Raw genomic sequence first — 26,848 nt, 5'->3', positions numbered from 1 at the left:
CCAAGGGGGGAGTATCTTGACACCAAGATTTTCCTCGCAAAAGGAAACTATTTTTTCTTCAGACTGCTTCCAGGTCTCACCACGCGCATCAGGTAGGTTAAAGAAAAGCAAGTTGTTTCGTCGCGAGTGATCCTCAAGAGTGGTAAACCTTCGTGTCATTTCCGCTATCGCGGATGTGTTTGTTGCAGTGATTTTTGATACCGCAGCCACGTCTTCTTTGATTGTTTTAAGGCTCGAAATTTCGCGGTCGATGTCGTCGATTTTAGATTTGAGGGTTGCTAAAACAGAGTCAGTATGACGTTGCTTTTCTTGCATGGATTTAATTTCAGCTAGGATTTCCGTTTGGCCGTTGGATAACTTGCTTAGTAGCGTTATGATTTGATTTGGCGATGTGTCGTCACAAGGCTTGTTATCGGGCCCAGGGTTGGCCTCAATATCTCCGGACAAGAGAAGTTTTCTTCTCATGCTATCAGCAATTTGACACAGGTCTGACACAAAAGAAACAAGCCTGGAACGCGCTGAAAACACACAATCATACACACAAGGTGGGCACGACACCGCAATGATGCACACGTTATTGCATCGGTAGGATGATGATGAAAAACCAACCTGGGAATGGACAGGATGTTTAAGACACATTCCGGCGGCGGTGTCGTGCCCAAGGCACTCAGAGGGTTGTGCCCGCTTTTGAAGAAATGCTCCGAGTAGATAGGGTTGCCCGGCTTGCCCCAGTTGCCAGCATCGTGGAAGGGATCCAACTGAAGTTGACGATGGCGGACCGAAGGTTTGAAGGAGTGGCGGGGTTTCTCCGGTGCGATGGAAAACGGGATCCGGTGCCGACCAAATCGGCGAACCAAAAAGAAGAGCACAGGTAACAGCCACAGCAACCTGGGAATGGACAGGATGTTTAAGACACATTCCGGCGGCGGTGTCGTGCCCAAGGCACTCAGAGGGTTGTGCCCGCTTTTGAAGAAATGCTCCGAGTAGATAGGGTTGCCCGGCTTGCCCCAGTTGCCAGCATCGTGGAAGGGATCCAACTGAAGTTGACGATGGCGGACCGAAGGTTTGAAGGAGTGGCGGGGTTTCTCCGGTGCGATGGAAAACGGGATCCGGTGCCGACCAAATCGGCGAACCAAAAAGAAGAGCACAGGTAACAGCCACAGCAACCTGGGAATGGACAGGATGTTTAAGACACATTCCGGCGGCGGTGTCGTGCCCCGAGATGACGTCATGCTCAGGCCTTCAGGTGAGTTCCGGGCCTTACTTCGAAAAGGATTCACTCGATGCAGCCGGTCCTTCCAGCCCGATCTGTGCGAGAGCTTAGAGTCGGCGGTTGCGTGATCTGCGTGGCGCACGTCATGGCTGACCAGTCGCACTGCACTGGTCAAGTTTCCCGCCTCTATACATCAGAACCCGTGAAGGCTGACTTCCCGCAGTTCAGTTACGGTAGTTGAGTTCTTTCAACTATAGCAACCGACATTTAATGATGTCACCCTTCCCTTCTCCGACCCCAACTTCCCACGGAAAAAGAAGAAAACCCTCGGAAGCAAAGAAACAATTAGGGGAAAAAAGAATCCGTTAATGAAGAAGAGACAAAAAAAAGGAGAACGTAAGGAAACTGGCGAGCTTTTTCGCGACGTGGACTTTCCAAAATCGGACGCCAATGAGCGTCCAACGGAGCAGCGCCCGATGCGGGCCGCCGAGCCTCCGTACGCGAGTCCCTGCAGCGGTGCACAACCAGGCGGAGAGACGGGCTCCAAAACACCACTCGCGGACGTCTCGAGCACATATCGTTAGCAACGTCTGTCGCGCTTGAGCGCACACTCATCCGTGTTTGCGGAACGCAAGAATATTGCGGCAGATGCCTCGGACTGCCAACAACAAGCTGATTCTAATCATGTCGTATTACACCTGAGACTGCGGTGGAAGAAATCGGAAGAACTTTCAGTAGAAGGAACAGACACAGAGAACGTGTTCCTTCTACTGAAAGTTCTTCCGATTTCTTCCACCGCAGTCTCAGGTGGAATACGACATGATTAGCTATACCACCAGCTCGCCTGCACACTCACCGTCTCTTCACAAGCTGGTTCTGTCGGCGGACTGAAAGCGCTGCCTTGCCACGCTGCCATGGTGCGTCTGGAGACCGAAGGCGATTGCGGTGTAGCCTCCTTGCAGAGGAGGTCAAAGCCTCGGGGTCTCGCGGAAACGTTCGATTCTTCGCACCGAAATCTGTGCGTAGAGCGAGATCGAAGGTAGGAAAGAAGAGAGCTGCGCCTCGATTTGTTCGGGCAACTGGTGCAATGTACAAAATAGGAAAAAAAAATGTTTGCTGCAGAAGTATAGTTTACGCGTCACCGAATACTTATTTTCCGCCCGAATGTTGCGCTAGCGGTCGGAACCTGGTGTAAGAGGTTCAGAAGTAACCGATGATCTTATTCACAATGTTATGAGTGATTTTCTAAAATTTTCGATGGGAAAATTACGGACGTAACAAGATGTCGGTGTACGAAAAAATTGTTTGTATTGAACTATTTGTAATGGCGATGTTAGAATGGCTGGCCAAGAGTGAGTGTCCAAATGAAAATGCCCCCTCAAGGACAGTGCTGCATCCGCCACCCGGCGAGGCGGATGCGGAGGAACCACAGATGAGCGTTCAGCGGGATCGGTCTCGATCGAAATTGGTTTTCAAAGGTTGCCAACCTCCCTATAGGGTGGCATCGTTAAAACCTTGAACTGCCTGCTCTAGCGAATGACGACTGTGCCGTGATTTGACTGAAATCCGTTTTTTTTTTCTCTTCTACATTCGATGATATGATGTTGAAATCATCGTGAAACTAAAGAATTAATAAATCTTGATTTCGTTAGGACCATTCGAATTGATCCCGTAAGTGATGACGTAACAAAATGGCGCTGTGCTCCAGACAAACCGTCGAGGGCCAATGTTACTGACCAGTGCGTGGGGGCTCAACGCGAGGTTAAACTTCGTTCGATAAAAAAAGTGAATAATTTTTTTTTGTAAGCACGGTGCATTCTCAATATCTGATTATAAAAACTTTTCTATCGTCTCAGTGCCATGTAGCGACGATAAAAGCCCGTAATAAGGTTTTCCAACCGGTTTTGCCTCGCTAGCAGACGACACGAAGGCTTCGAGGGTTCAGTGGTTCTCTTTTGATGGAGCACGCGACTGCGTCGAATTAAGTTGGTGACTGATGACCGATGAAAATGCTTTTCTTTGGGTCGGCCGAGGAGCGACCTTTGTCTCGCTAGCGGGACGACGGTTCGATGTTGTGGTTGGTGCATAGCTGTACTCGTAGTTGCCGTATAATTCGTGGAGTGAACGTAACAATGGTCGCCGGAACGTCACACTGATGTGGCGAAATCTCGACAGTTGATTAATTAAAAAACGCTTAAAGAAAGAAACAAAAAACGTGGTAAGTGCTGGGGTAGGACCGGTACGTCACACAATGAGTTATGTTTTGGAAAGTGTTTTTTAAGGAGGTGCTGGAACGATATCCAGTGGTAATGTTTTTTCCTTTACACGAGCTTACTGGCACTATACTTCGTTTCACGTTATGTTGTACCGCAGAGAAGGCTAGAAGCGCGAGCTCATAGGGAATTGGCAGCCTTTCTTAAGTCACGAGAGCTTGTGCCGCCGCGAGATGTGTCCCAGAGCAAGGAGCTCGCGCTTGTAGCCTTTCCTGCTGTACATCATAAAGTGAAACAGAGTATAGTGGAACTCAAGCATACTCGCACGCGACGCCGCATGGCCAAGAAACTCATTTGTTGGGGTGTAATTTCAAGGACAATAGCTAGCGTTTTTGATTCAATTTCTCCTTCGTAAAACTTGATGACGTAGCTGGGCGGTCGCAGTACCGCTCAGTGACGATATTTGAATGCGGCTCATAGATTGGACCCGAGCATGGCGTGACACTCGATTTGGCCTCGTGATAATCGATAGCTCGAGAAGCATTCGGGTAGTATAGCCCGTGTCCAATCGCTGCAATGACGACAATAGCCGAGCCTTAACAATGTCTGGAACTCTGCGCGTGTCCTGCGCCTTGCCAACCCCAGCGCGTGGCTATGATCAACACTGGCGGCATATAATCGGCTCCAGATCACGTGGCTGCTTGTTTTGACTGCGAGTTGATGGGGTGAACGCAACATGTTTTTCATTCATTTTTTTTCTGCGACTTCGATGGCGTGTGGTGAAAAACGAATGGGCGTTTCGCAGGTCATTAACGTCAGGGATCCGTTCTAAGCGGTATTTGCGCAAAAAACGAAAATCGTTGCATCGCCCCTTTAATGAACAGCTTGTCGTACCGCCACGACGCACGGTACGGTCGCGGAATATATATATATATATAAAAAAAGCTGCAGGTGAGCGCGAAGGTCCCTCAAGTGCTACGTTAAAGGAAGAAAGCTGAGACATACGATTTCTCAGTCAGCACCCATAACAATGTTAATGAAAAAAAAGAAGAAAATTTTCGTCATTTATTTTGCGAACTTATTATCAAACGCCCGGAAAGTCGAGCTAGCCATGTGCGAGTACTGGTTCAAATGTAATAGTACTGCATCATTTATAACCGGGTGGATTCAATAAATTTGATTTTGCCTTTTTTTTTTTTTTTGTCGCGGAACGCCTTTATATTCGGCGAAATCAGCATTAACTCGGCGATATCTGCATGCAGGTCAAGCGGGGAGTGCTGCCAAAAACTGAACTGCCGCTGAAGACTCGATAATATAGCTGATCTGATAGATAGCTTGGCAGGCCTCGTAATCCACGCGCTCGCCGCTTTTTCGCGTCGTCCGCGACTATACGGGATTTGAGCATCGTTGGCACTTCCTGGAAGAGAACATTCACGTACACACCTCTATCGACGCATGCGGGGCACACGTTTCATAGTGTGGCGTAACAGAGACGGCGTTACTCGGAAAAGGGGCTTGCCAGACTGGAGCCGACTACCGAGAAATATGTACTCGGTAACCCCATTGTGACAGCGTTCGCGACGGTTGACCCGCTTTTTCGACGCCTAATACCCTTGTTACACGGGCACACTTAATTGCAGTTCGGCTAAGCCGCAGTTCGCCCACAATACTTGCGGACTACATGTTGTGGCTACGCAGTCAAAGCTATGGGCGCACTTGCACCTGAGCATCTTGAGCACCCGTCAAAGCAATGCACGCGCGCTGTTCACTTCTTCTGAAGTAGCTGTCCGAGAGTACAGTGCGGTAACTGTGGTGCCGCGTAGCAGTAGCTAAACATGAGTTAACTGTGGTTAAGTGTGCAGGTGTAACAAAGGTTTAATTTGCCCAGTGTCCATTTTGCCGTCAGAGCTTCGGGACGAATGGATAAGGGTAAAGCCTGCCTCACAATTTGCACTTGGGTTGAGACATTCAGGTTCATGTTACCTTACTAGAGTCTTTCAAAAAATCACGTTGTTCTCGCTTATTGAGGCATGATAAAAACATGATGCGTTCGATTGCCAGCTTTGTCGCCTTTTGGTCGAAGCTGTCCGATTAGCAAGGATATATATTTCGGTGTTACAAAGTACATCTAAAAAAATATAGGAACTCGTTTTTAGAACTGTTCTTTGCTGAGAAGCCTCAAACTGAGTTTCCTGGATACCCACTGTTGATGAACACTTCGGTTACTCTGCTGCCAAAACAAAATTACGAGAAAAGAATACCGGCTTAATAGGCTGACAGAGTTTTCACCATATACATAATTTCTGTCCATTTGTGCGTGGAAGATTCCTTGATAAATCGGGCGGCTTTATATTGTAGTACTTCGAGACTTCTGACCAGATAATCTTGTTACGGATTTCATATTATATTTGCATGTTTGAGTTTTTGGAAGAATGATAGGTTTATAGGGCCAGCATACGCGCACCCTGGGGTGCCTTTAAGGGGCCATCAAATTAAATTTGGCCTGAGATAAATAATTTTAGATTGGAATCCTACTAATCGCATATCGTTTTGTGTGCCAAAAGAAAGAGGGTAGAAAGTCAAAAGCCTGCTTTTCGGCACGAAAATTCGAAAATATAGCGGACTGTTTCGTACCTCCTTTTCTTCGGAAGCTTTCCGCCTTTTTACTGTGATACGTCCGCGGACCGGAAGTACGTTAGCCTACCTGAACTCACGCATTGGACATGAGCACTCCGTCACTCGGACGAAGAAGTTGAAAAATAATTTCATGGCGCCTTAAAACAAAAAAATGCCTAAAAAAAGTGTTTTGTAGGGTGGGAAAGATGTTCTCGATCCAAGTTGAGTTGTGCGTAATGAAGATGCCTAAGTATTTATATGACGTGACAGTGTCAAGATTGAGCGAGAGGAGGCTGTACAGGGTTGTTAGCACTTCCAAATATTTAGTTACTCCGATTTGACGACAGTTAGCTATATTAATGTTGCGCTGCCACTTTAAGCACCACGTGCTAGTGTTGTTGAGGTCAGTCTGTAAACCGTTAAGATCATCGCAAGGTTAGTAATTTTTCGATATAAGACGCAGTCGGCCACAAATTTGATTTTTGATATCGAGAATAGGAGAGGGCCAACCACGCTACACTGTGGGACACCTAATGTGACAGAAATTGGAGATGAACAAGTATTATATTTATTCCTACTAATTCGGTTCTGCCACGGAAAAACTGCGATCCACTTCACAATTAAAGCGTCTATTTGGCGGTTTCATTTCTTTAAGAATAAACCAGTTTGTTGTAAACTTCATCGAAATCCTTTGCAAAGTCAATGAATATGCACGCGCGAGGCTCAGTGAGCATTATAAACCAGCTCAGGCGCAAACTCCTTACTGATTGCCGGGTCCCGTCTCTTGAGAAGCCATCGGTTACGCCCAGGTAATCTTAGAAACGTTCGGCTGAAAAGACAATTTCTTTAGCACAGAGGCGGATGGACAGATTCGCTTTGGGCGCACCGCCACCGTTATTTCAATGGACGGACTTCCCGTTCAACCTCGCTCGCACATGGTGACTGCACTACAAACGCCGCTCGCAGACATATCGTACTCTTCGTGCTGTTAGCCCATTGATTGAATCGTTTCGAGAGCCACCGGCTGGCCACCAAAAGAACACGTACGGGACCGCGCAAGAGTGGTCGGCCCGTCAGAAGGTTGATTTTTTTCCTTTTTCTTTTTGTCTCGTCGGCGGACTCGAGCCGGTGTTTGTCGAGCCCTCGGGAACGCCGCCGTCCTAACTTGCACCGTAGAAATTTCGACACGCAAATTTCTACGCGAGCTCGTATAGTTTTCTGAAAGCCGTCCGCCGCGCCAACACTCGATCGCGTCGCAAATGCGCCGAGGCTGCGACCACCGTAAGGTCACGAAGACATAATGGGGGCCGTGACGTCACCGAGCATATATCCAAACGTATACAAACCGCGATCGGTTCATTAAATGCACAAATGATGCGTGTATTTTTTGCAACGCTTCGAAGCTGACTCGCGTGGCGTTCAGCCGATTCCGATGCATGCACGTGTATAGCTCGCTGCGGAGCCATAAGGCCTGTTCACGCACCGCTGTCGTTTGGTTACGTTGCGTTTTGTTACGGGAGATTACGTGTGCTATATACAAGCCGCGAATCACCGGGACGCGTATTCGGAAAAAAGCCTGCGGAGAAAGTCACCAGGCCGATTTCAGCATTCTGATGGGCACGTTTTTATGGACTTCGCAATATCGCCTGGTTTATGGGGTGGAAAGAGAAAAAAGAAAAGGGGGGGGGGGGGGCAGGGGCATTGCATTCTAGGTGCGGTATTGGGTGAGAACGCTTCACTAAGTAGGAGTCACTCCGGTGTGATCTGTAGCACGCTTCACGCTGATTGGGAGAGTCTGCCCCGAAATCTATGTTCCGGATTGAATATACCGGCGCCGTGCGTCTTGGAAAAGGTATTCTGTTTATGGTTTGTAAGCGTCCACTTTGCTCGTCCACAGATGTCTGCCAGCTGAGGCCGGGAGTTTCCCTCGCTCCATCCGAACCAGGTGAGACCGCGCCAGGACATGTCGGTCCTTCAATGGCGGCCCTATCAAAACGATATACGAAGCAGGGACCGGAATGCCGATCGTGGTTCGCAATAATTCCGAGGAAACCAGACAAAGAGAGAAGGATGCGAGACAGAAGAGTAGTGACTGGAACGGGTCTTCGACTGGTGTGTTCAGCGTCTTATGCCGTCCATACATCAAAAGTGGTTTCCAAGTGGCAACAGGAACGCCGCCAGGATCGCGGCCGCGGCGGCAGCGAGTGAATATAGATTTCACATTTAAATATTCTAAGCTTAAATGGTAAAACAAAATGGCTAGGTGGCGTAAGCTACCGCCCGATCCAAAGGGCTCAGCCGTATTCATCCATCCATCCATCCATCCGAGACACTTTTGTGACAGAAATCGAGAGATGACGTTTTAGGACGCTGTAAAAACGCACCGGTCGGAGACGCGTTTCAGACGCCATGACAAAAGAGAAACAAAAAAAGATAGATTTTATTTGTTTGTTTCGAGATTTTAGGTTCTGATCGCGAATATAGGTACGGATTATTTCAATAATTGCTTTTCGCGCGCCGCCATCTTTGGCTACTGGGCTGGGAAACACGTTCTGGGCATGCGCAGTGGTTCTTTTCTGCGCAATATGCGGCAGAGCGCATGAGCCCCCAGCACAGTGATTCAACATTTTTCGCGTGAACGATGAACGCTGAAAGGGTACGTGTTTAGAAACCGATATAATTATCCCACCATGCAGAAAAATATTAATAATAATATTAGCAGAAGAACTTGTGTTTGGGCTGGTTGGTGAGCGTTATCAAGCATGGTGTAAAGTGCAAAAAAAAAACAAAAAAAAATTGCACGCAAGGAAAGAAATAAAAAGCACAGACAGCTGTGTGTGTGTCTTTTTTGTTCGTTTTCATTTGTTTTTGCGCCTTACACCATTCTTCATAATATTATCACGAATGACAAATGATGAGACGGCGATTAACTGGAGAAACTGAACGTTTATTAGGGCGAGCTTGTGCCCCCCCTCCCCCCCCTCCCCCCCAAAAAAAAAAGAAAAATAGAAAAAGGTTAGCGTCGCAGGCGTCGATGTCGGCGAAACAGTAGGATCGAGGATCCCGGCTCGCCACGCGGAGCCCGTAACGTACACGCGTGGGCTTCTGGAGCAATCGCCGAAGAATGCTCAGCGCGTAGAACATTCGAATCTCAAGTAAGCCCCCCCCCCCCCCCCCCCCCCTTCCCCAAACAAGGTTCTAGAATTAACCAAAACGCTACATTTATAAAAAAAAAAAAAAGGTGCGTTCGTTTTTTTTTTTTTGGCATCGAATTTCGTTTTTTTTTTTTTTTTTTTTTTTTTTGCGTGGGAGCCAAGAATAATAAGTTTGGTGGAGGTGCGGTACTCGGCAGCTCCACCAAAATGTCAGGAATGACAAATGATGAGGCGGCGAATAACTGGATAGAGTAAACGTTTAATAGGGCGAACTTGTGCCAAGAACCATGAAGTAACAACGAGCGTACTTTTACGGCGATGGAAGGACGACTGCCTCAAGCAGGCCACGCGAAGCTCCTTTTGAACGCGCGTGGTTATCTAGAAGTTTCCGAGCTGTGACAAACAAGATGCTCGAGCCACCTGGAATATTCCAGTCATGCAAACAAAAGAAAGATAAAAAGGACAAACACTCGCAGGAGTCAGACCCCAGCCAGCGGAGTGCGGGTCGAGCACGCTGACTCAGCTATTCGCACGCGGTAATATTAGTAATGCTGAGTAGACCTTTCCTTTCTATCGCTTATCACCCGGGGCAAAAAATGCCGAGTCACTGAGCTGTGGAAGCATGCGCAGTGTTCGATATACCTCACAGAACAGCAAAAGCGCGTGCCCAGAAGGCGTTTCACAGCCCACCAGACAAAGATGGCAGCGTGCAGATGGTGATTTTTGCAAAAGTTCTGTATATATAATATTACTGATTTATGGCGTATATATTTTAGAGCCCTTTATTTTTTTCACTATGGATCCCTAATTAATCACGCATATGTTCCAATTAGTTTGGGTCTGTAGACCTCAAGTTTTTATTGTATCCGGATTTCGGTGCTGGGTATTATGTATCTCGGACATTTTACACCGCGTGCGGATAAGTGATAAATCTGCCGGAGACCATTGCGACCTTACCTTTGCTCGTCAACAATGACGAGCAAAGTGACAGATGGAATACGCACACACAGCTTTAACACCCTTTCTCTCTTAAGGGGTGTCCCAACAGGATAATACAGAACTCGTAAAGGCGACACTTCTCCGTCATATGAAGCGAAAGTTTAAGGTTCAAATTCGGCCGTCCATCTTCTGTTTGGACATGCAGCAGGCAAACATCACGGCTTTCTCCTCACCTACTCTGCTTTTTTGTGACGTCGTTAGCTCGTTAGACTTGACTTCAAACGCGACCTGCTAATGGTGTGCCTGTCTTATCGGAACTTGGCCAATGGTGTGCCTGTCTTATCGAAACTTGGCCAATGGTGTGCCTGTCTTATCGAAACTTGGCCAATGGTGTGCCTGTCTTATCGAAACTTGGCCAATGGTGTGCCTGTCTTATCGAAACTTGGCCAATGGTGTGCCTGTCTTATCGAAACTTGGCCAATGGTGTGCCTGTCTTATCGAAACTTGGCCAATGGTGCGCCCGTCCATCTGTTTATGCCGCTCCCTCGTATCCTTTCCTTTCCCGTTTTCGGGACTCGAACAGCAGCAGAGGCCTTGAGCGATTGACTGACCGCCAGTTTGTCACTTTAGTGGGACAGAGTCCCACTAGAGCAACAAACAGAAACAAACGACAGCCACAAGCCTCGAACAACCTTTACTAGAACAACTCTGTTGGGAAACTGCCATAGAGCCTACTTCGAAAAAGTGGCCTCAATCTGTACTCGAGAACCGAACTAATGGCGATCGCAGCGCCGCCATTTCTCCCGCAGCGGCCACACCGGGCACTGCACGTCTGCTTGTATCGGTTCAGGTCAACGTTACGTTCAGGTCGAGTCGCGCAAGGGCCGGTGGCGCCACCTCGCATTGCCATTTCGTAGTGTAAAGGAACTTTTATGTTTTGACTAGCCGCTAAAGAGTGTCGCTGTTATCGTATTTGGTTCGGTCTCGGTGGACGCGAGCGGTCTGGGTCTCAAGGGTGAGTTTCCCGACCGAGTGTTTTAGTACCGCGTTGCCTCAAACCACGGTGCCTCAAACACATGCAGATTGCTGGTGATGGTACCTTTAGAGGGCGTTTATATTCTATTTCATCTTATCATGTACAACAGGAAAGGCTAGAAGCGCGAGCTCTTTGCTCTTGGGCACATCTCGGCGGCACAAGCTCTCGTGCACTAAGGGCAGCTGCCAACGATATGATCTCGTGCTTCTAACCTTCGCTGCGGTACAACATAAGGTGAAACGGAGTTACAGTTGTTTGGTGCTCGTGAAGTAAGCACGAGGGATTGTAAGCCTGTCAAAGATATATACCCTCGCGCGCATGATGCTCGTGTTTCAGTATAGCCTCCTTTATTTATACAAAGACTGTCAAATCGTGAAAGAATCAAGTTTGAGGCTCGTCGCTGTCTTTTGTTCCTGTTCGTCGCTCTAGCGGGACTCGGGAATTAAGACGAAAATAGTACGTCTTTTTGGAGAGCAACATTGCTATAGTTCATTCACCGCTGACCTGACAGGTGACGAAAACACCTCGTGTTCGTCACCTCATCCCATTCCCAGTGCATAAGTATGAGGTTCCAAGCGTGATTACGGGGCGAAAGATAGGTGTGTGATTGGTTCAACGAGGACGTGGCTTCCACCGCACTCTCAGCTTAGCTCAGCTTAAACAAACAAACAAACTTACAGCTTGAACAAAATCCATTGGTTCCGCATTGATGCGGGTTTCAAGTTGCCCCCATGGCGGCTCGTTGCCGCGGCTACGTGGCGCGCTGCTCGACAAAGATGGGTCAAATGAAAACACGTTTTTTACACCTGCGCAGTGTTGTAGCCGTTACGGAAAGAAAAAAAAAAAAGTAACGAAATTCGTTACTCGTTGCTCGCAAAATAAAGGAACACTTTACCGTTGCTGTTACCGATAAAGAGAAACGCACGTTACTTTTGCGTTACTTTTTATGTATAAATTGACGGAAACAGTATTTTTTTCGGGCGATAGCGTTTTTCTACACTAAAATAAAAGCGTCAGCGTCGTTTTTATTTTTTTAAGTGGGATCTTTTGCGTGGAGTAAAAACGGGCAAATTTTGAAGGCTCGTGGAATGAGTGCTTAATGGCTTGGCGCCTTTACGTAGCCGACGCTACGAGCTAAAGGTAGCAATCAAGCAGCGTGAAAAGAGCGAGTCACTGGTCCTTTTTTATGTTTATGATTGGTTCAGCGATCATAGATTCATAACACGCGCAGAAACGTGACGAACACCATGATTGGGCGCTTTTTACGCTCTCTGATTGGTCTTATCAGCTCGCGTAGCGTCGGCTGTGTCTGGAGGCCGTGGTCTGAACTTCACGCCATGGGGCGGAATTGCATGGTTTCACACGTTTTTGAAGTCTCATGTTTTGACAGCCCTTTAGGCGCTACTTCTGTTAACCACTACCTACATTTGCAAGCAAAAAAAAAAAAAAAATGCCGGCCGCAGGTGTTTTGCGTTTGAACCCCTTCCGGGGATGGTTAGAGAGAAAAAGGCAGCTATAGCTTCCAGACTATACCCACTAATAATTCCTAACCAGAGATCTATATCCTGCTCTGGCGTCCCATGCGCTGATCATCAGCTCCCCTCCCTGAACTTTTAGCCGTCAACGCTCCAGCGGCAGTGGAACGCGAAGTATACACGTCCCTCGCAGTCGCACACACCCGCAGCTTTGGACCCTGCTATTTCGCATCCTCCCGTTTTCTCCGCCGCTGTATACGTGCCTGTTCTCTAAAGACTCCTCGCCTCCCACACACTATCCTATACCACATGTGCGAGCTCAATATTTCTCCTACAAGGCCTGCACGCTACGTCATCGTTTCGGGATCCCCGCCCCAAGTGCCATGCTGAAGATCGGCGAGCGTCGCCGCGAAACGGCAGACGCGTCTGCTTTTGCGTCGTCGCGTGCTAACGTCCACACTCGTTGTGAGACGCGGCAATACGCTCTATAGCGGCGACGCTGACGCGAGCTATAGGTGGCGCTGCCGGGAGTGATGACGTGAGGTGGGGAAAGGCACAGGGCTTGTCTACGAGGTGGACTGTGTTCGGTCGGTGAGGGTACGAGTTCCAGTCGAACGCTGACATCTTCCGTTACAGGAAGCGCGTTACAGGAAGCATGTAGCGAGCTCCACGTTAAATACAACAACTGATAATAGTTCTCGTTCGCAACGTTTCCCTTTTCCTCAGATCCTTTCCTCACCCCATGGCCGTGGCGGACATGTTGCGTCCATTTTTCTTTTTTCCTTTCCTGCTCCGAAAAAGAGGAGGCGATCGAATTAACGGTAGTGTGCGCGACCGCAACGCCCACTGGTGGGTGCCCCATTGATTTCCGAAGAAAAGCGAGCGCGGCGATGCACACACCACTGAGCAGCGATGAATGGCCGAATCCGCAGCTTTGGCGCGGGGCGTCGCAGCACCTCCGCCGTATACTGGCCGACCTTTTCTTTCTTTTTTTCTTTTCCAAATACCGAGAAATGAATGCGAAAGTCATCCATTACACCGGGCGTTTTCACGGAGAGAGATTGCACAAAGGCGAGACCGCCGAGATATATATATAGACGTCTGGCGTGGGGAACAGCAGCGCCACTTTTACCACTAGCGGTTAGGGGTGGCATTAGAGTTTTCAGCTCGGCTGACACAATTTGTGGTTAGGTTTTTTATTTCTCGCTTTATCGCCGACTCTCGCCTTTATTGTAGCGGCTTAGTCCTTCGTAACGTTTGCGGCAGCTGCGTGTTTGGTCATACTGGACGAACAAACAGCCAAATGTGTATTATTAGACGCAAGTTTTTTAAAAATATTTTTTATGCGTTATTAATAAGTGCGGTCTGCTACTTTCTTTGGCGATTGCAGCCACAACCTTCTAACGTCTCAGGCCCCTGACGGTGTATCGACTGGATAAAATAAACGCACCGAGGCAATTCGGAGAATGTGCCAGAACTCCGACCGCTTACAAACGTGTTGTTCGTCATCTGTTGATGGCGCTCAAGCGAGAAAAGTGTTGCCATCAATGTGAATTAATTTGGCGTGTCCGCGAGAATTGCGTCTGCAGTCCCTCTCTCCGGCGGTTCCACTGCCTATACGTCGGCTTGTACACTTGAACGGATGTCCTCGGCGGCCATTCATTTATCCACTCAAGCATTTCATTTCCGAGTACGCGAACCTTCCCAAATTGGGACTAATTATACATTTTATGTACGCGGTAAAATATAAAATTGCTCGCCTCTTCAAACAAAACTTAGTGTAAAAAAAAAAAAAAAGCAGCTATTTTCCACAGCTTCCGCCATATTTATTCGGTAAAATAAAGCTAACAGCTAATATTATTGTTATTACGTGTTGCTTGGAAGGGCGTGCCTACATCCGAACTCAGCACTGTTACTGTCATGGCGCGGTGGTGGCGCGTCGGGCGCACTTCCTGTCTGGGGCTGTGTGCGGAAGTCCCCGTGTGGGACGTGCATTCCTGTGTTGTTTTGGAAGAAGCCAGACAAAAACCTGGCTTCTCGTCAAAACGCCGCGACTGGGGCTGTACCGGAAGAGTCGGAAAGGTATGAAGGTCAGTTTTTATGTGTTTTCCGCAAGCTCGGTTTGTCCGAGCACGTGGATATGGGCCGTGAAGAAGGAAAACCAGACGCCGTCGGACCACGATTGCTTGTGCGGGAAGTATACTTTAGGTTGAATTCACGGATACTTGTCGTCGTCAGATTTATTTGTTTTGTTCCAACATGAATATGGGAAAACCGCTAAGTTGTACAGACCACCTGCGGACTACGTTCAATGCGTCATCAAGTTCCAACGTCCGCCTGATCGTTCGAGCTGTCGTCTGCTTTCTCAAACGTTTCTGCTTGTTGTCGTCCGCTCGTTCACACGACAGCGGTCCGTAGACCAAACGTTGACCCGTTAACGGAGATAAGAAGTAAGTACAGGCCTCAAAAGACTTTTAAGTTCGAAGCTTTGTTGGAATAAATAGGCTCGGTGTAAACAGTATCATACATATACATGTTGATAATTGTTACCAGTGGCCAACACCGACTTGTTATGCCTGATTCACTTGATCCGACTCTGCTTGAGATTTTCAGTATCAACGTCGACATCTCAGCTACGGTTCACGCTTTTTCAGCCCGAGCGACGTCATGACTGAATATAGCGAGCAGAATCTCACTATGTGATTCAGGCTTTAGCGTCCATTCTGCGGCGTTCATGTGGAATGAATCGCCACATGCCACATTATTCACGCGAAGTTTTGCGGTGTAACGAGCCTCGTTAATTATGCTAAGGCCGATAAAGTACTCAGATATTGCAAGGAACAGGGACGGGGGGGGGGGGGGGGAGGGGGGGGACGGTTTTTCCGCTTTCCTCAGCTCCCCAACGTCAAGTTTTTTTAAAACAAAATCGCTGATATACAGCAGCCAAAAGTTTATTCTTTGATGACATCAAATATTCGGTCAACAAAATACCGGGTGTCCCAAACAGCGGCCAGGCTCTTTAAACCGACCGCGAAATTCGGTTTCTTAACCTATCGCGCTACGATTTTGTGCAGCGTTGCCCACAGTTGGTGCATTTTTTTGGTAAAATTTGCAAAGAGTGGACTTAGCTGAGGAAAAAGTAAACAAAGAAGAAGGCTTAACTCCTATGGAAATGTAGCGAAGCCACCGGTCTTCAAACAGTAGGGCTCCTCTTGTTTGAAGACCGGTTTAAAGGCCAACCTACAAAATTCTCTTCTGCCGGGAAGAAAAACTGGTTGCCAGTTTCCTTCTCTCTATTCGCTCTCGCACTCTTCTCCCCTCCTCTCCTCACAGGAGGGAATCTCTGAGGTATACGCCCCGCAGAAAGGAGGAGGGTACTCCTCTTTCTCGAATGGAAAAGAGAAATGGACCTTTTTCCAGTGAGCTTGTGCGCATGCGTACGCCCCCTCCCTTGGCCTTGGTTCCCGCTGCCGCCATTTTCGGAGGGCAAAGTACCGGTCGATGAACATATCAGCACCTATCATTGCGCGTGTTTCGTCTTATTTGACCATTCTTGTTTGAGTATGCGTTGGTAGGGGTCGTAAAAGGCAACGAAGACCAACACAGCAGCACGACGCCAAAGTATTCTGTCGGGCGGAGGCAAGTTGGGCTGCCCCTCATTTGTAGTTCAAAGACGAATCCCCAGGCGGCGCTTTTTACCAGAAAAAGGTCAATTGAGGGAGAGAGTCCTCCTTTTTGCTTATTGATCGAAAGACAGCGAAACGCCGTAAGCCAATACCATGCATCTGAAAGGCCTTTGCTCTCGAGACGTCAGCACTAGTGGACCCATGTAGCCCCCGCATATACCTTGCGTCAACGACGCTGCCAAAGCGTCTCGCAGCGTCTCAAGTGCGACGCGCTAACACGCAGCGACGCCAAGACGGACGCGTCTACCGCTTTGCGGTGACCCTCGTCGAGCCTGTTTGCCGCTTGGGGCACTAACGATGACGTCATTCTCAGGCCTTGTCTTCTAGGCGCTTAAGCACGCGCGACACAGCGACGGAAATCAAGCACGTGCTCGACTCGATACTGAGCCGTCTCTGTGTCAACACCGAGTCGAATGTCCGCGAGGACCGGCAGTGCGCGCGCCAGCTGGACGGCCTCTCCGCGTGGTGGTTCCGACCACAGACTCCCTGGCTGGCGGCCCATTGTGCCCCGACAATCCCGGTGTCCCCCGGCGGCCAGGTCGGAGCGATCCCCACGGGCGACCACGGCGCATCGGCGGCGACGGGCAACGCGCCGGCCCCCCCGTTTAGGTTAAAGCTGTCCCCCGCTCCCGCCTTTGTGAGTGCCACAATGGCCGCCCTTTTTGGGGCTTCCGCGGGCGGCGAGCTACACGCCACGGCGGAGGTCGGCTCCGCGACCGCTTTGTGAAGCGCGGGACGGACCGCGGCACGCGGGGAGATTGCTGTGCTCCGCGTATACCGCCAACAGTCGCTTACTGTGCACGCTGCAAGTGGGGGGTGACGTCGCGGAACTGATCGCTCAATTCTATCCGGAGCGCTCGGCGATTCTGGTGCGAACCGAGGGGTTCGCTCGAGTGCGTCGTGGAGACGTTCGCTCTCCAACACGGAACAGGCGCAATGGCCGAGATGACCAACCGACCTTACTGGTAGCACTGCATCCTGCGGTTAGCTGCCCTAAAGCGAGAGGATTGCGCAAGAATTATGCGGAGCGGGGAGCGAATCAAGCCGAAAAGGAAAATTTACGCCCCACTGACGAGGTTAGCGGAGTTTGCCAGTAAGGTGCTTTCATGGTCTCCCTTTGTTTCGTTTCAAGTGACTCTCACGAATAGACAGCCCTTTTTTTTAAAGGTGAATGACTTCCGTCACTCAGATACGTGCTTGAAAGATCGGCAGGCTTTATACGAGTGAATCGAGTTGGATGCTTACACGTGAGATTCGCTGAAAGCTGGAAAGCGTCGACAAGGCTCTCGCTCAGCAGAGCACGGCGTGCAAAGAGTGCAATGTCCTTCCGCCCGTGCGCTAGCGCTAGAAATACTCGCGTTCAGATCGTCTCGGGCAAAATGTTTGTTTCGGCTCGGTTTTCCTAAAACTCGCTTGCCTTCCACGCCATTCATCGCAAGAGCGGCATTATGGGAAGAAAGAGTGCGAGTGTACGTTCCTGAACAAAGTGCTTCCGCTCCTTGAGTGTTCGTGGAAACAACAAGAACATTTTAACTTCGATTTTTGCACTCCTATACCTCGATGATGCCGCAGCAGGTCTCGTGAAACGAAGAAGGCGAACTCACCAACTACAAAAGGAATTCCCAAATAGAGTGCGGCGCCTAAGCTCCCTTACCAGAAAGGTTAGTTCGAGAAGAGCGCTCTTTACCATCAGGAGTAACATTCCAGACGTCTCGATAATTTTTTTGCCGTTGAACCATTCTCGCCGAACTTCGGTGACCGCGTTCTTCGACACCTAATATTATAGGTATACGCTAGATTCAACCTCCATAAAAGTTGCGCGGTACTGATGAAGAAACGATTCGCACACTCCAGGAACTTATGCAGGTCCCGGGATGCCTCGACATTTGTGTACGCACCACAGGGCCTATACGCCACGTTGCAAGGACAATTAATTAACGAAGGACCGCTGCCGCATACAGAATACGGTTGTTCTCGGAACGAAGAAACCAAGCAAGCTTCGAAACGCTCGGAAACTTTCTCAACGCTTTGGTTGGAGTATTTCCCTTTTATTACCATAGCTTTACCGAACGAGACAGATTTCTGTCCAAGACGTTTACTTTCAAATCTGTACCCGTACAGATCGAACGCAGATCGATCGGCGTATGTTCCTAACGCTCTGAGAGGAAGGTAAAACTAGCTGCTTTCGTCGCCTCTCTCACTGTTCAAATTCGAACGTTGAAAGCTGGACGCCGTCGTTCGGCGTTCGAACGCGTTGAAGAGTGAGTCGAGACAAAGGCAGCTACCCACATAGTGATTCCAGTAAACGTTCGGCTCCCTGGCTCTTTGTGCGCGCGCTGTCCCCTCCTCTCTCTCGGTTACTACCCGTATATTGCCGGCATGTACAGTAGGCGGCTGGCGTTGACGCTACGTGGAGTGGCGTCCGTCCGGAGTGCCGCATCTCGGCGGCGCGTTTTCGGTGCGCGGAACGGTCGCGCGGCGCGCGCACAAAAGCGGTCAAAGCGCTTCTCTCCCCCGGGGGGGGAGACCTCCCCCCACCTCCAATTACGATCGAGGAAACGACGACAAACAGGCTCCCGCGACTCGGCTCTTCGAGAGGGCTTACCAGATTAAGGTCCTCGACGAGACCCCGGCTTTTTTGCTCCCTCTCTTTCCCGCGCATACTCGTACAGGTATTAATGTTGTAGTCGCTATTATTATTATTGTCGTTGTCGACGCGGCTATTATTATCCTCCGCGAGCCACTCGGGAACGGTGGATGTTTCGAGGGCAGTCGTTTCCACTCGAGGGACTCGAGCGGTCGGATGGATCACGCGGTCGGCCGAAGGAGTCGAGGCGAGCCGCAGAAGGCGGTTTTCGGGTCGGCTTACGCTCATGCCCGCCCTCTCGGTGACATCGCCAAACGCCGGATTTCCTCGGTTGCGTCCGCCGTAGAGCCCGCGCTAAGGGTCTCGCCCCATTGGCGCCGCAGGCGCCGCTGCTGGACCGCCGACGGAACAGAATCGGCTCCGCGACCCGCGACATGGTTGCCGCGCTCCTTTTAGCTGGCTCGTACGTAATTCGTTACAAGCAAGAATCAGCTCGGCGACCCGCGACGTGGTAGCCGGGCTCCTTTTAGCAGGCCCGTATATAACGCGTTACAAACAGTGTTGAAGGCGATACCGAAAAAAAATCAAACATAAAAGAGTAACGAAATACGTTACTTTCAAATACAAGGAACGCGTTACAGGCGTGCGTTACCTCAAAATAAAAGGAACGCGTTAGTGTTACCGATAAAAAAAGTAATGCACATTACCTTTGGGTTACTTTTTTATAAGAGAAGTAAAAGTTATACTGTTTTGGCGTTACAGGTATGCATGAATGTCATATTTAAAGAAGGCGGGAGTGTTTGTTCGCGTGGGGAAAAAGAGAAGCTAAATTTTGAATGTACATGCATGTTGGATGAGTGCAAGCATTCGTAACTCGCAGAAACACGCAAATAATGTGAACTTTTCTTTTTTTTAAGTCCTCGGTAGAAGATGTCTTGAGTAGCGTAACTACGTTACCATGCAGTTACTCGACGTAAATAACGTAATTACGTTACTTGTTGCTGTTTTGAAAATGTAACGAGTACTTACCTACGTTACCAAAAAAAAAAACAAGTTACCGGTAATGCCGTTACTTGTAACGGGTTACTGCCAACACTGGTTAGAAGTAACGCGTTGCTTGTACCTTCTTGCTTTTTATAAGTAACAAAGTAACGACAGAGTCACTTTTTAAGAAAAAAAAAAACGAGCAACCTATTTTCGTTACTTTTTCATGAAGTAACGAGAAATTGATTCAGTCACTTGTGGAGGGGAACGTCTACAACAGAAGTGCTCAATCCATGTTATTCACCCCAGATGATGCCTGTAATTTGAACGCCAAAAAAACGCTAGACAGACCATAAAAAAAATGTGCGCGAGGTATGTCAGTCATCCACTTAACCTCGAAGGAACGCGTTAAAAAGCGATGAATCATTAACGACGACGTATGTTGGAACTGCTTGATAAAAACGACACACCCATAGTCACCGAGAAGATAACGTTCTACTTCCAAGCTGGGGGTGACGCGTTCCCTTTGAAACTCAGTAAGGCATTGTGTACTTGGTTACTTTTTTGAGTGACGGCATTTAGTTACTCTATTTCAGTAGCCTGTCCGTGTCTATACTCGCAGGCCACAGCGGCGTGAACCAGCTGGGCGGCGTGTACGTGAACGGCCGGCCGCTGCCGGACTCGACGCGGCAGAAGATCGTCGAGCTGGCCCACAGCGGCGCCAGGCCCTGCGACATCTCCAGGATCCTGCAGGTCTCCAACGGATGCGTCTCCAAGATACTCGGCAGGTACGCAGAAGTCTCCCCGCGCACAGCCCGCGGCAAGAACGGTAGTGTGCTGACGGATCCCTAGGAATCCACCAATAGATCTTCCTTGAATTTTTTTTGCCGCCTTCCTGGATTAGCGCTAGTACGTGCTTCACACTCCATTCTGTAGCACAAACCAGGGCATACGCGCTGGCGCACACCTGCAAATTCAGACTCGCTCCAGCATCCGCGCGCCCATTGGCTTCCGCCCCGTGACGTCACCTCCCTCTTGCCTCGCCGAGCGCGGATTGGCTTCCGCCCTGTGACGTGGCCTCCCTCTCGCTTTTGTCCTCCACTACTCTCCTCGAGACATGTGCCCGTTACTTGAAGAATGTAATGGGTTGCAATTACGAATTACCGAGCATCTAATGGAAAGGATTAGCGGTACAAATTACTTACGTTGAAAAGTGACGGAGTACCTTAGTCGTTACGTTACAAATTACTTTTTCGTTAGTTTTCCCGTAAACTTACCAAGAAAACAATAGAAACAATCTTGATGTTTTCAAAAAGGTTCAGCAGTACTGCTTTCCGTTTTTCGTACTCAGGAGAAGAAGAAAAACCCGATGGAAAGCGATGGAAAGAGGCAAAGCTCTATTATACTCGGAGTTGTCTTCTTGATTTTTGTTTTTCTTGTATTTGTATATATATTCTACTTTTTTTTTTTCAGGTGGTTCTAGTGACCGGCCATACGAAAAATCATGTTCTATTTTCCGTTGTTCTCTTCACTACGTTTTTTTCTTTTTTTTAACTTGTTAGCTTTATGCGGCTGAGTTGCCGGCTCCACTTTCTGCATTGCGTTCATATTTAAAAAAAAAAAGTAACGAGCAATTGAAGTAATCCGTTACCAATAATGGTAACGAAATTACATTCCAAATTACTGCCGCAGAAAAGTAACGTGGCAATTACAAAATTACTTTTAAAAGTAACGGACTACAAGTAATCCTTTACTTCTAACGGATTACTTCCCAAGTCTGCCTCTCTCTACGCGGCGCGCTTCCGTTTCTACTGTTCTTTTCATGGACGGACGCCGTCAGCTTTTCCCTGTCATGTGGGTTCTAATGCTAACGCATTAAAATTAGACTCGCGGTGATAACTGTACATTACATCATTATTCCTTGGATCCCCCATCGTATTCGATGGAAGTAAAGTTACCATTATGGCATCCAACCCATTTTCCGACAAACTACGAGGCATCTGTCGTCCACCCAATTTTCCGATTGACAGACGCGTCATCCTGGAAAAGACGAACTTGTAGCCGGAACCTTAAAGACCGACGACCAGACTCGAGATTCTGCAAGGCAGAACATCCTCCTCACCATGAGGGAAGAGGGAACAGGCAACGGTGGACAGTGTAGAAGGAGGGAGGGGAGGAAGCGAGGGAAAAGTACAAAGCGGGAACTGGTCGTCGGCCTTCAAGCGGGCGGCGTTCAGCGGGGCAGCTTGGGAAGCGCCTGTGGAGTGCGAGCGAGCGTTCCCTCTGCGCAGGTACTACGAGACCGGGTCCATCCGACCTCGGGCCATCGGCGGCAGCAAGCCCCGTGTGGCTACGCCCGACGTGGTGAGCAAGATCGCGGGCTTCAAGCGCGAGTGCCCCTCCATCTTCGCCTGGGAGATCCGGGACCGGCTACTCTCCGAGGGAATGTGCAGCGGAGACAACGTGCCCAGCGTGAGTGCGACGGGATGGATGGACGGATGTTAATTGCTATACCCTTTGTAACGGGTGGTAGCTTGCGCCACCTAGCCTAAGTCTAAAAATACAAAACCATATGATACCTAGCTCCCGCTTTTCTAAGACCAATTTTCTTCCCCTAACTACGAACAGGAAGTGTGGGATATCCCCAGGAATTGCGACCGGCAATGTTGCTCGACGGGATTTTGCAAAGGGTCTGTTCCTCGGTACGAAATCGGCATCCGTGCTGCGGCGTACGCCGCGAAGTAGTTTATACATAGGTTGAGAAATTATTCCAATCATGTCACCCGACGTACCGGTTTAGAACGTAGCCTCCCTTTCAATGTAGTACATTGCATCGCATCGTGCGAAGGAAAGGAGATGAGGGAGAGAAAGGTCCGTCTCCCAGACGAGGACTCTTCTCGCCTTGAGCCGAAGGAGAGGAGACGAAAACAATGTCATTCAAGCAAAGAAAAAAAAAAAAAAACGTGGAAGGAAAGTTACGCAACCTAATTACAACGAAAACAATTAATGAAAAAAGAAAACTACTTTGGAAGTTGACTGCGAGGTTGTATGAAAAGAGAACCGGTCTTTAAAAAAATAACCTTCTCGCGGGTGTGCTACCCAGAAAGGCTATCCAATCAACCCAAGTAAGCGTGCAAACGAGAGACCATATAAGGCGTCGTGGTTACGACGGCGGACGATGATTAGCCGCGTCGTTTTCTGACGTCACACGTGAAACCACGACAAACGAGTTAGGTAAAACACCGCCGCGCATCCTCCGTAATAATCGAAAACGAGCGCGTCCTCAGGCAGGCAGAGTCGCGGTGTCCCGCTCCGACGAGTGCGCTCCGTCGGGTGCCCAGGAAATGCGTTCCTCTCCGAAACCTGGTCGGCGTGGGGAAGCCGCGAGCGAGGCCCTCGTTATCGGTGCCGCGCCGCGAGGACACGGGGGACGACTGCGGAGGCTGAGATAGCGAGACATCCATCGCTAACTCGAAACGCCTCCGGAGTGGGCTGCCCCCGCCTCATCCACACGTTTCTCTCCCAGAGGAGGAAACCAACGTAAATGAGCTCAGGCCACGCTACACACGCGTCGAGGAAGATAAAACAACGAGCGCGGGTCGTACCCGGGCGGCACCGTGCTACCGCCATCGGTGCGCCCGCAGAATCCAAGTTCGCCCCCTCCCCTCTACACTCGATCTGGCTGGACCAACAGACACGTAGTCTACAGGCCGAACGGGGGGACGATCGGTTCGTCGCAGCGTGCCACATCCCCGGGATGAAAGCGGTGTGGAAGCTACGCCCCAGGACACACCAATCAGCCGCCAGCGTCCGATCACGTGTCCCCACTCTCCCCGCGTCACGTACGCGTGGTGGACGCGGTCATGTGGCATTAGCCGGTAGGCGCGATGGGGTGGGCGAAGAGCGTGGCTGGGCGCCCCCAGCGTCGAGCGCGGAGGCTCCCGGTCCCTCCCCGCATCCGCCGGTTCCCCCTCGGTCTCTGCGGCACGGGCGAAGCGGCGCCACATCGCAACCAATTTTCCGCGCTGCTAAAGACAGGAGCGGATTAGCGCCGAGCACCGCGCGCGCGCTCTGCCGCCGCCGGCGCTTCTCTTACGCGGCTTTACTTTGAGTCGAGCAGATCGGGCGGCCATTTTATTGCGCGCCATTCTTTTTTTTTTTTTGTGCGGGAGTGCGTGTCCCCTGAGGGGGGACACTGCGGGGAGCTGCTGAGCCGAGTCAGTACCACCTAGAAGACAAGGCCTGCGCGTGACGTCATCATTTGTGGATCCTGACCCAAGCGGCAAACGCGGTGATGCTCTCGGGCGCGAAGCGGCAGGCCAGAGCCTCCTCTACACTCACGACGGAGTGGCCGGTCGCAGATCTGAAGCGCTAGGATCCGTTAGCAGAGAGCATCAAACAGCCATTTCTCGTGGAACCTGGACGTCAGCACACAGCTTTTGCAGCGGCGAGGACCCGAAACACGCTTGTTCGCTCGGGAGAAGTGTGTTTCAGCGTATCGCCGCAGCGGGGCGCCTGTCACGTGGCTCTCCTCTCGTCCGTCGTCTGCCGCTCCACGTTTTACATTTCTGCGGCCGCTTCTCGTGGCGACCTGCCAGGCTTTGTCAGTATATATGAGGCTATTGGCAGGCGCGTCTGTCTTCGCTTGGCGTCGCCGTGGGCTAGCGCAGAGCCTTCTAAGGTTCTGGGCTAGCGTCCTTTGTGAGATGCTGCAAGACACGCTGGCGGCGACGCGAACTAGGCGGCGCTGCGTGGATCCACTAGTGATGACGTTTGACGGGGAAATGAGCGGGCCTTGTCTTCGCAAGTGGCGCGCCGCGAGGCGTACCCGCGCAGGTCCCTGCTGTTGCGTGAACCCCGCACGCGGCGGAACGCGGGCTGGAAACGAGAGACGTCGGATAAAGGGGTATGCAAACTGGCGCCGAGGCCGAGGAGAGCCGGAGAAAGATCGCTGCAGAGCCGGGACGACTCTAGTCCTCGCCACGACACGTCCCCGCCCGTGACGCGTTCCATGACGAAACCGCTGGATGCTACCAATCACGTTCGCGAGCGGGCTGGAGAGGAGGCTGAGGATTCGGGCGGCAAGGCTCGCGTGGAGTCGGGAGTCGCGGCGGGGCGACTGGCCCGACTCCCCGGATGAAGCGAAAGCACCGAGCACGTGGACAGGGGGTGGGACAGTCACTTTGCTTTCCCCTCTCCGACTCACCACCGCTGGCAACGGCTCGGAAACGAAAGCACTTGCCAAAGCCAGCGCACGAGCTGAGCGGGACTTTTCAAGACGCTCGCGCGCCCCAGCCTTTGCAGTGCTTCCTTTCGCCCAGTCTCAGCTGAGACGCTGTTATATATCCAGCCAGCCCAGAGCCTGGCGCCTGGTTTAGTACTGTGAAGTAAGCTGGCTAAAAACACTGACGGAAGAGCGCAGAAGAAATGGAAGTAGCAAAGCCTGGACACTGGGTTGATTACGAGCATCAGATATAAAAAAATAGGATTCGAAGAATGGTGCTAAGTATTGGGCTGAATGTAAAACGAATGTACCTCGAATGACGTCGAATACTTTGATCGGGCTCAATACGGGCCAGCAACTGTTTCAATGCTGCGGAAGTTTGCCGACGCAAGTTGAACACTTGCACTGCCGAGTGTACGGCACTTTGAGGCATGATTTGGGGGAAAGCGTTCGCGCCAAAGTTCGTTCGGCTGATCCAGAAGCAACGGCGTTGAGGACGCGCGGTTGTGGGCGGCACTGGTGGGTTCGGTTTCACCTCTGAAAATTTGTGCGACGCGGTGAAGCGCACTTGAGGCACGCTCACGCCGAGAATTTTTCACTCTCGAACGCGCCACATACCTATTGCCAAGACATTACACATCAGGGACTACGCAAATGTCGCGTAATGCCATCACTATAATTGTACTAAATATAATTATCGATCGAAATTCGCCGAGGCCTAATTCGTACTTTTTATCCAACATTTGGGTTTGTCGTGGATTGCATCACATCACCACATACGCGACGTTTTACGACAAATGAACGTTTAAGTCGAGAAAGCGTTTATACAGTTGATTAGGGTACGTCAAGAAACGGACGAGACGAAGAAAAAAATAAAAGCACGGACAACGGTGCACGCAGGATTTCTGTCGTTCGTTTATGTTTCCTTGTTTCGGGGGTTTAATTACTGATGTAACCTCGAAGTGCCGTTGATACTCGGAGATTTGCTCACGGCCTTATTGGAACTGGCCCTTTTCGCGTGTGATTCTACGAGCGATTGTTGTCACGGGCCGAAAGCCGTTAGCGCGCACGCGGGTGTTGTTTGCGCCGACAAAACACCGTTGCTCGAACCGCGCTTCGCATCAGCCTTGAGGCCGGGAAGCGCCGGAACGCGGATACGGCACAGTTGGGGCTCGGTCTCGGCGCGAGTCCGCTCAGCGACGCATGCCCGCGGCCAGCGCCCGCAGACCGAGGACAAGCCCGTCTACTCCGCTGACAACTGGCGACAGAGTGGCCGCGTGGCGCACCTCCTAAGCCGTCGGGCGCCTCGGCGGCGACTGCACCCTCGTCGTGCACGTCTGCCCGTTCTCGGCGTACCGGGCGAGCGCTCGCGCGCGCGGCAGCCCTGACTTGAAGGAGCACGTCGCATTTTAAGCAGCCCTCGCTTTCGCTCCGTCTTCGCCTTTCCGAGAACTGCACCGGCTTGAGGGGTTCAAGTCGTACGGCCCACGTTCTGCGGTCAAGAGAGACATCAGCAGTGGCAGCAACAGGGGGAAAACCAGTTCTGCCTCTTGCTCCTTCGCGCCGCTTGTCCGCTGGGTCGAGACGAGAGAGAGGCGCGCGAGATGACTTCATTAGGGGGTCTTCGAGGGGCCTCGCTCAGAAACAAGACGAGAGCGACCGACTGGCTTTCTGGGAACCACTTAAGGGCTCGTTATTGCACGTATAGCGACACCGCCGC

The 26,848-nt window shown here is 50.4% G+C and overlaps 1 protein-coding gene across 1 annotated transcript in view; it reads left to right on the top strand.

Moving 5' to 3' along the window:
• The window catches only part of LOC8035895 (paired box protein Pax-6), a 73,979-nt gene that overhangs the window by 13,583 nt on the left and 33,548 nt on the right, over nucleotides 1–26,848 (top strand). Inside the window, exons 2-4 of the mRNA XM_042286358.1 lie at nucleotides 7,940–7,987; nucleotides 20,527–20,692; nucleotides 22,196–22,376. Of these exons, the coding sequence (XP_042142292.1) occupies nucleotides 7,940–7,987; nucleotides 20,527–20,692; nucleotides 22,196–22,376 (395 nt within the window). The remainder of the gene's footprint in view (nucleotides 1–7,939; nucleotides 7,988–20,526; nucleotides 20,693–22,195; nucleotides 22,377–26,848) is intronic.

The sequence above is a fragment of the Ixodes scapularis genome, unplaced genomic scaffold (genome assembly GCF_016920785.2).
Source record: "Ixodes scapularis isolate PalLabHiFi unplaced genomic scaffold, ASM1692078v2 PGA_scaffold7__128_contigs__length_106722199, whole genome shotgun sequence".
Taxonomy (NCBI): Eukaryota; Metazoa; Arthropoda; class Arachnida; order Ixodida; family Ixodidae; genus Ixodes; species Ixodes scapularis.
This window is presented reverse-complemented; position numbering and strand designations above follow the sequence as displayed.